General features: G+C 45.0%; 1 protein-coding gene across 1 annotated transcript; it reads right to left on the reverse strand.

The window, feature by feature from the left end:
- Window positions 1-202: 202 nt before the first annotated feature.
- On the reverse strand, window positions 203-8237 carry LOC126527466 (uncharacterized). Its single transcript, XM_055068364.1, has 6 exons — window positions 8154-8237; window positions 6873-6968; window positions 5957-6013; window positions 3496-3600; window positions 1739-2413; window positions 203-335 (listed from the first exon to the last, which is right to left on the reverse strand). Exons 2-6 carry the CDS (start codon window positions 6877-6879, stop codon window positions 244-246), a joined length of 936 nt encoding a protein of 311 aa, XP_054924339.1. The 5' UTR covers window positions 6880-6968; window positions 8154-8237; the 3' UTR covers window positions 203-243.
- Window positions 8238-8645: the final 408 nt, after the last annotated feature.

Consider the following 8645-nt stretch of genomic DNA (forward strand, 5'->3'; position numbering starts at 1 on the left):
AGAAAGCGCTATTTGTGTGACCCGACAACGTTCTAGGCAAATCCACAATAAAGCTAAGCATAACCAGAGCCATTTAAGTACATTAAAAGTATTAAAGGACTATGCCATAACCTTCCATTTCCTCGTATTCCTTTGGCGCCCTTCACGAAAGTCATGATTTATTGCTTCATTGAAAGGGGGCGAGAGACACGGATATGCAGGTTTCGGACGCCTTTTATTTGTGGGCGCCATCGTCCACAGCCGTCAGTGGGGAGTGCTGTGCTGATCTGCGGTTCCTTCACCAGTGGCATTGGAAGCGGAAGTTGGGTGATCCACTCTGGTAGACGAGATGTGGCCTGCGATATTGGCATAGCATAAACAATCACTGCTATACTACATAAACTGCTTTCACGGCACAACGCCTCTTGTGGCAAGAAAATTTGGCATCCATCTGAAAGTAAAGTACCAAGCCACAGCTCCTACTTCCAAAAAACTTCCCCCGTCTTGTGGTTTTCAGGCGTATTAATTTATTGGGACCTGTTGAACCTGTTGACACCTAATACTGGGAACAAGCTGAAAATCTGTCGTGTTTGTATACCGGGTGTAGCGTAAATAGGAGCGGTAGGTAGACGTGACCCTTTCAGCTAAGCCGCTTGCTCGTTACCGCCCAAGTTTCCCGCAAAGATAGCATATCGCTGTGTATGCAGTGTGATATCACGTTTGATTCCCCTCCACGGGAATCGGAAGTATGTGTTGTGTGTACTCAAGCAAGGTAAATGTGGATGTTATGGCAGGAACAGAACCTGGTAGCGCCATCGCTCACTGTGACGACGAAACAAGACGAGTATCGTGCTTCCCGCTAACAATGATAGATGGCGCAGCCGTGCCGCTGTAGTGAAATTACCTGTATTTCTTTGTCCGGCAAGCAGGAAGTGCCATGTAACCAAAGGCACATCTTGGAAGGATTTAAAATTATGTATTTAATAATACCTGAAATGCCGGCCGGGGTCTTCAATTTCCGACTGGGACGTCTTTCAGAGCACAGTAGTAGCTTTCTACAGTGGTCGAACAAGGAATATCCCTGGAGCCAGCATTTATACAAGGGGACTTCGTCACGGCAAGAGCTCGTTTCTGATGTCAAGCCTAAGCACTCGTTGGCCATCTATACCGTATCTCCAGTTTTTCCAGAAAACAAGCGGTAACAACTATGAGCCAAACAGATAAGGAAGGTAAAGGCTGGCTTCATTATCTGTTTGCTTCGAATGATTGCAACATCTAATTGAGCCCCTAGCTTCCCCCCTTTCTATCTGCACATTACCTTAGCTGGGAAGAAGTTTGTGCGTGTTAGTAGTTCAATCGTAAACTGGGGTACATAGCGCAAGAACGACACAAGGACGAAGTCCCGTGTTCCTTCGTCCTTGTGTCCTTCTTGCGCTATGTATCCCAGTTTACGACTGCACATTACGCCTAGAAGCGGTAAATTGTGTTTGTGATGCAGCACTCTTTCAGAAAGTTTCTTGGTGGTGATGTGATGAATTTCAAAGAAACTAATGGCAACACTTGACATCGCCTAATCGATATACACCAAAAAGGGCAAAACATAGAGGATGACCATGTGCGGATGTGTCAAAAAGGGATGCGTCACGTTTTTTGATCCTCAGTATTAACCCCATCCACGTGGCCTATTTTGTCTGTTTTAATGGCTTGTGTACTTTACAGCTTCAGACAGGACTCTGTCTTAGATTTTTGTTAAACTTACCTTCTATTGCCTGCTGGCTTGAAATTGTTGATGCGCTGGATTGCAGCGTGTCTTCTAAGGTCTTGGATGTTGAATCTCGCCCTTGATTTAGTGAGCCCTGTTCGCCGTCAGTGGTCCTGGAATCGTCAGGCTCCTCATGTTTCGAACTCTCCGAGTCGTCCCGTCCTCCCAGCGTCACGTTTTGCGCACTGTCGCCGTCCGAACGTTCCGACCCGACGTCGCCTGGGACGTCATCGTCATCATCATCATCGTCAGTTTGTTCGTCTAACGGGGTCGATGCGTTTGCAGCCTTGGGCCCGTTGTTAGCGTTGGCACCGGTTAAAGACCCGTTGAACACGTCTCCGCTGATCGTCGCCAGCGTTCTAGCAGATATTTCCTCTCTACTCTGACTTACGGACGCTGTCGCTGACGCGTTGTCAACATTGGGGAGCTGGGTAGGACTAGGCGTTGAAGAGCTGGTGTTGCTGTTAAGTAGCGGCGCATCTTTCGCGTCGGTTGCACTGACACCTCTAGAGGGTGCTTCGGGACCTGCAGTGCCGAGCGATGGCTTGTGGAGATCCAAGGCGACGTCTATAGAGACCGAAGGCGCATTGATTGCGTTGGGGCTCTCTTTTGGGCTGGACTCATGCCAACTCCCATCGGTGCGGTGATCGTCATTTCCTTGCGGAGAAACGTCTGTAAGATAGTGAAGTAACCATGGTATTGATATCTCATGTCAAATAAAACTACCATAATGTTTAATGCTAAAGCGAAAGTGCTTCATTGCTACAAGTTCGGAGGATGTGGTTACTGTTGCATAAGTTGATGCTTTTAACTGTCTTCTTTGCGGACAGCGTGTTTGGTTAATAGGGAGTTTTAGATTTTGCGCACTTAAATAAAGTTAGGGAACGCAAACAGCCAGGGTTACAAAAGAACGCAAGAGTGCAAAATAATGCAAAGGGCCTACAATGGAGCTTGGGTTTCTGCGTACGCACAACTGCTTGGGTACGCTATTTATAAAACTGCATCTTGCTGAACGAGTGGGGAAAAACTGCGTTATTTCAGTGGCCTGCCTGTTACCTGCCTTAGTATTTTCTAGATAAAGCTTCTCAAGTGCATTAGATGTCCATATAATCTACTTGGCTACTATAATGCCCTAATTGGGGACGAGAAAGCTATCAACGCCTCGATTAAGCCTTGGTTTTCGGTATTAAGGCGCAAAATTGAAAGCAAGCTTTACCCAAACAGAACGTCATCGCTGAAAAATATGTAGGATATACCGCCCCCTTTCCCCTATTTGAGGCCGCTTCATTCTTTTTTTTTTGTTTACAGAGCAGAAGACGCACAATACGATCCTGCGTGAGATCTGACAGATTACTTGTCGCACGAACAAATCACATCGAACAAGTTTCCATCACATTCGAATAAGTTTCAGCTGTTGATCCACACAATACTGTTGATCCAGTAGTTTAAACTTGAAACAGTTGATTTAAGAGCTAATCGAACAGTGGGAATAAGTTTCAACAGCTGGTCCAACAGTTGAAACTGACTCTTGGGTCTTTCAGATGCGTCGGACGTCGTGTCGAACGCTGTGTCGAAACATGTGTGTCCTTCTTAATTCATGTGCCTTACATTATCGTTGCTTAGCCATGCAGCAAGAGGTGTCAGCGTTGCACAAAACAACACAACGAGACGAGAACGCCACGGATAGCGTATTCAGCGTTGCCTGCACGAAGTCACGCCTCTGCGTGGTAATGAATAAAAGGGATACTGCTTACGTGGAATTGCGAGGCGGTTGTCATGGAAGTCTGACGAAGAGCTGTCGTTGTCTTGGCCGACGCCTATGGGAAGCGCTTTGTCATCTCCCAGCGGCCACAGGCTTCCTACACCGATCATGAAAGTTCGTCGCCATGTCAAACATACTATGCTTAAGGAAAATATGAACCAGGAGCTCCGTACGGCTAAAAATAAGCGAATGTAGATGTTAAATGCACGGAAGTATCAACCAGGGCGAGAAAAGCAACTGCGGCAAACGGCCAGTGGTCAGTTTGACCGAACGTTTCTCGTGAATGCTAGTCCTGTCGTTTCACCTATGCGTAATTTTAAATGTTTGGTGTGGGAATGCCACGTGCTCAAACACAAATTTGAGGGGGACTGTTGAAGGCACAATATTGGGGCCGTATAATGTAAAGCTATTCCATTTTATTCCCAATATCCTGACAAGTTTACGAAGCCGCCAACACAAGCATCGACTGGTGGTCCACAGCGTTGCCTGAAGAGCCCTTTCAAACGCTCCCCTCTTTTATAGGCGGACCCTTTGGTTTGCTTTCAAAGCGAATACATTGTCTGCCTTGATAGATTTTCTTTTTTTATCTAATTGGCTGACAAGAAACGAGGAGCACGTAGAAGTCGAGAGGGTTTCGGTGGGGCAAAGCTAGCGCAGTGAAAGTAGATAACCGCGTGGGGGGAGAGTGGTTCCGGCTTCTGGCGATTGGTCCGCTTCCCCGTGCAATAGGTTGCGACGGCTGGTCGAAAAAAATGGCGGAGTGCAACCGGTGGGTTAAAACTGCCGCTAAAACTGGTCTTCAGCGAAGAAGAGTTGGTAAAGTGATGTCGCATACGTGTCGAAAGGGTTCGGAAGCGTTATACTGCCAAACAAACAAAAATAATTATTATAGGAAAAAAATCAATTCTCTCCGGCAGCTCCGAATAACCAGTGTCAGAGCGATTGGCGGAGCGATTTTCTTTTCCTTTCACAACGGGGCAGTCTCCGGTTACAAAAGAAAAAAAAAATCGGTTTTGTTATGTATATTAATACATCTTTAGTGTGTACACGTCACCTTAACGTAGTGAACTTTCACATTTTTGTGACATTTGGGCCGCGGAGGTCCCGCCAACGGTAATTAAACCTTGGGACCTCCTCCTGTATATGCGCAACTATGTATCATTGCTAATGTATGGAATAAGCTTGAACTGATTTGACTTGAATTGCGTGACAGACAGGGAAGTTGGCGCGACGTAAAAACGTTTGACCAATCGTGGAGAGCTGATGTCAGAAGTGGAATAGAAAAATGACTGGAAAAGCTTTACGTTAAACGGCCTTGGTCTTATGGCATGTATTTGGCATGTATTTAATTGGTTCATATAATCTCTAGTTCCTATCAATTTTCGGCGCGATCTCTGTCAGTCTAGGGCTTAAAGAAAGCACAGAAAAACATATTCGCGTTTTGTTCAGTAGATGCAGTCGAACTACAGAAGTCGCAGCTTGCATGAGAGGAAGTTATGAACTCGCTATCCTCTGAGCTTCCACCCAGTCGAACATGGTAGCTATTTAAGGTGCACCGGTTAAAAAGGAAAAAAAAATGAAATTACCGTTTTAGTTCCATCTCTTCTAAGGATTGTTGTTGCAGTTCGTTTGGAGCAGAACTCCGCCCCCATCCCTTCCCCCCCATATCCGTCAACAGGGTAAAGGTTTGAACTTTATCGCAATTTAATGACTAATGGCAAAATCTGCAACCGTGCGCAGAACGCTTCTGTTGTTACTTCGTCACTTTAGGGGATAAGTAAGGCAGGAAATGTGATTACGCTTAGGCGCACCATCAGTGTTATGAAAAAGACAGACGCGCAGAAGGCCATCTTAAGAAGTGTTTTTCTCCGCGTGCCTAACACGGCTCTCACGTAGAACGTACTTCTGATGTATTCCCTGCAAATTTAGGCTTGACATGGCCGGCGTCAGAGTATCGACAGAATCGGAATATGCTTAGTATAGGGAAACTATGTTTGGGGACGAAGAGACATAGTGATGAAACAAAGGGCAAATGACTACTTTAGCGCTGCAGTGCTTTTACGCCGCTCACTACTTGAAACAGTATTTGAAAAAATAAATAATAAAACTTGGCAACGTAGATCTTGCCTTCATAGACAATTAACGTCTGTAAGGCTCTTCCAACCTTTTATTTATATTTGCCTGTACGAAATCTGACCGCCGTGCCGCGGTCAGTGACGTCACATATCAACTCGCCTATAACTATCCTAATTAACATTTATGCAAAAGGTTGTTCTATATTCCCCCATTATGCTGTTGATCTTATTTCGAGTATTAAAACAAGAAGCCCAAGGAACATGAATTCTTCGTTTTAGAAGCTTAGCGCCTTCCCCACAGCAAAACGCATTATCACCGGATTAATCGTGACATTGAGACGTAGCTTATACAACGGTGGTTCACTGTTGCTGATATACCTCTTGGAGCTGCGCTCCCAGTGGTGTTTGATGACGCTGGAACAGCAGAAACAGGCTCTGGAAAGAAATAAGATGTTATAGGTGAATACGGGAGTTTCGTCAAGGTAAAAAAAGAAAAAAACATTGGTGGTGACGGGCTCATTCAGCACTTTCAGATTAAGAATATGCTTAAAATGTTACGAATGTCATACACTGAATTATCATAGACTGTTCAGATTATTGTTTTAGAAATCACGCACGTTTATGTCTACCAATAATATAGTTGCAAAAGAAATCTTCGATGAAGAGCCACCCCCTACAGCAACTTCACAAAACAAATTCAAATTAAATCACCCGGTACGTTTTGCCTACCCGTTTTGATTAGTGCAATTTTATTAAACCGAGCTATCATGAAAATGTTCATTTGTCTCGCAGTTTCTGCATTCAATCATTTTGGCTACATTATAGTCCAACTAAGCAAGCAACCAAGACTAATGAACTTACTACATGCATGGTATCTTAGTTGGTGCTAACACAGATATTGGCCTTTTGGTAACATGACTACAGTCTTGTCAGCATTTAAACTTAAAGGTCAATTAGCGTAGTGTGCTAATTTTATGATACACGAGGTTTCAAGTTGGGTGTGCGATAAAGTGGGATAAAATTATTGCATGCGGTTTACGAGGTGCGTTCTGTAACGGGTTCGAGGTAGACTGCTGCAGAAGAACTCACGCAAGAAATAGAAAATAAAACACTTCATCGTATCGCACCCATTGTCGCCGAGTTCTATCGAGGTTTCAAGACATCTGTAGTATCTGCTACCTCAGAAGTTCACCTTTGGCTGCTGTCTTTTTATCGACGTAGAACATGTGCGTTTGTTATATTGTATAGTGTTAACCCCTTTCCCGCTGTATCGTTTTCGTTTATGCATAGTTACCACACATGCATCCATAAAGGAAGCAGCCCTCGATGTCCTTCGGGGAACCCGGTCGGCAGCGATATCCCAGTGGACACCGCTGTGAACACTTCACCTCTGAAATATATACGGCAACATGGAAAATCAATCAATCAATCAATCAATCAATCAATCAATCAATCAATCAATCAATCAATCAATCAATCAATCAATCAATCAATCAATCAATCAATCAATCAATCAATCAATCAATCAATCAATCAATCAATCAATCATTTTTCAGTAGGAGGAAATGGGACTAAGCGCTGTGAAAATGGCTTGAAAAGGGCATCTGCTCCTTTCTGTTGGCATAAAGAACAGAAAAGAAAATTAGCGCAGAAATTTCTGTGGGGAGTTGTCTAAGTATGCCAAGTATTGTGCCACTTGCTCATATCCAGGCAGCCCATTGTCGATATCAATGTCATGAAACTTGATCCGACCAGTATCAATGAGAGCGCTGCAGCGACACGAATTGCTGCGGAGGGCTGCGCAAGGTGAATTGATGATGCGCACAAGCAGACTACTGCAGGTAGTGGCGCCAGTTGCGCTGACGACGTTCCGATAATTATAAGCCATTATCGCTCTTTAGCGGCTCACCCATCCACGTCGAACCATTATCAACCGCGACGAACCCTACTTCAGCGACGGCAGCGTATGGCGCGGCCGCGCGGGCCCTATCTTCAAAGCGATCTGCGATGGGAACAGAGTGCGGCGAGTGCTGATAGCTTCGTGTGCCTTGTGTTCTCGCCGCTTAGCTCGCGTTGAAGCCAGAGGCAGAACGAAGTTCGATTCGCTCACTGCCGCGGGCCCTATCTTGAAAGCGATTGCCTTTTGTGACGTACGGACGGACGAACGGACGGGTTTCCTCGTTGGGTAGGCATAGAAATGCTTGCGCATTCAAAAAAAGTGGGGTGGGGGGGGGGGCGTACAGTTACATATTCTGGCTCACTAAAAGCAATCGTACTTAACAGTTAGTCTTTTTCACCATTTCAAAGCTGTTGACATCTCGGGCGTTATGGCTCTTTTCGCGTGGAAAACGGACCATGCTTGGTAGGAATCCGTTCAATTGCACTAGTGTTATTAGTTGTGGCTTGAAGCAGTCTAACCCCAGGGGTCAGAAGTAGTAAAACTAAAAAGTGCGCTGCGCGAGTAATGCTTTCGATCGCTAAGAGGCGGGCGAATACTCCTTTTTTTTCTTCGGAGCAACAATCAGGAGCATTCGTTTTCCATTTTAGCGAGCTCGCTGGCGTAAGCGTTTCTTACCGCACGTGCAGCCTCGTTGGAAGCAGCCTCGCTCGTCCCTGGTCGAGTTTTCTATGCACTCCTTACCGAATGGACAAGGAGAGATGCACCCTGTGGAGACAGGCGGCTTTTGTGAGGGATACATACGTGAAAGGTACTAATACAAACAAACACATGCAAGCAAACACATGCAAACAAACAAACAAACAGACAGACAAACAAGCAAACAAACAAGCAAGCAAACAAACAAGCAAACGAGCAAACAAACAAACAGAAACAAAGGACAGATGTAACGGCTTTCTTTTGTTTCATTTCCAATGACACAGTTATTCAAGAAAACTCCCCATTAACTCTTACGTAATCTTTTAGAGGATGAAATCCTGGCATACTAATATCACAAAGTGGTGCAGCACATTGCCAAGCTCAGCAAGACGAAATTTGTTGTCATGTTTACAGTTATTACGTTTATTGTTATGCCTATTGTTTGCAGTGTCATGAATCACACAGACGCTG

This window comes from Dermacentor andersoni, chromosome 9, assembly GCF_023375885.2.
Source record: "Dermacentor andersoni chromosome 9, qqDerAnde1_hic_scaffold, whole genome shotgun sequence".
Taxonomy (NCBI): domain Eukaryota; kingdom Metazoa; phylum Arthropoda; class Arachnida; order Ixodida; family Ixodidae; genus Dermacentor; species Dermacentor andersoni.

Bases quoted from the DNA above. Each gene is read 5' to 3' on its own strand.
- LOC126527466 (XM_055068364.1), bottom strand. The intron at 3,601-5,956 runs GTATATCAGCAA...TGATCGGTGTAG, and splicing joins TGGGAGCGCAGCTCCAAGAG to GAAGCCTGTGGCCGCTGGGA. The intron at 336-1,738 runs GTAAGTTTAACA...CCAATATCGCAG, and splicing joins AAGCCAGCAGGCAATAGAAG to GCCACATCTCGTCTACCAGA.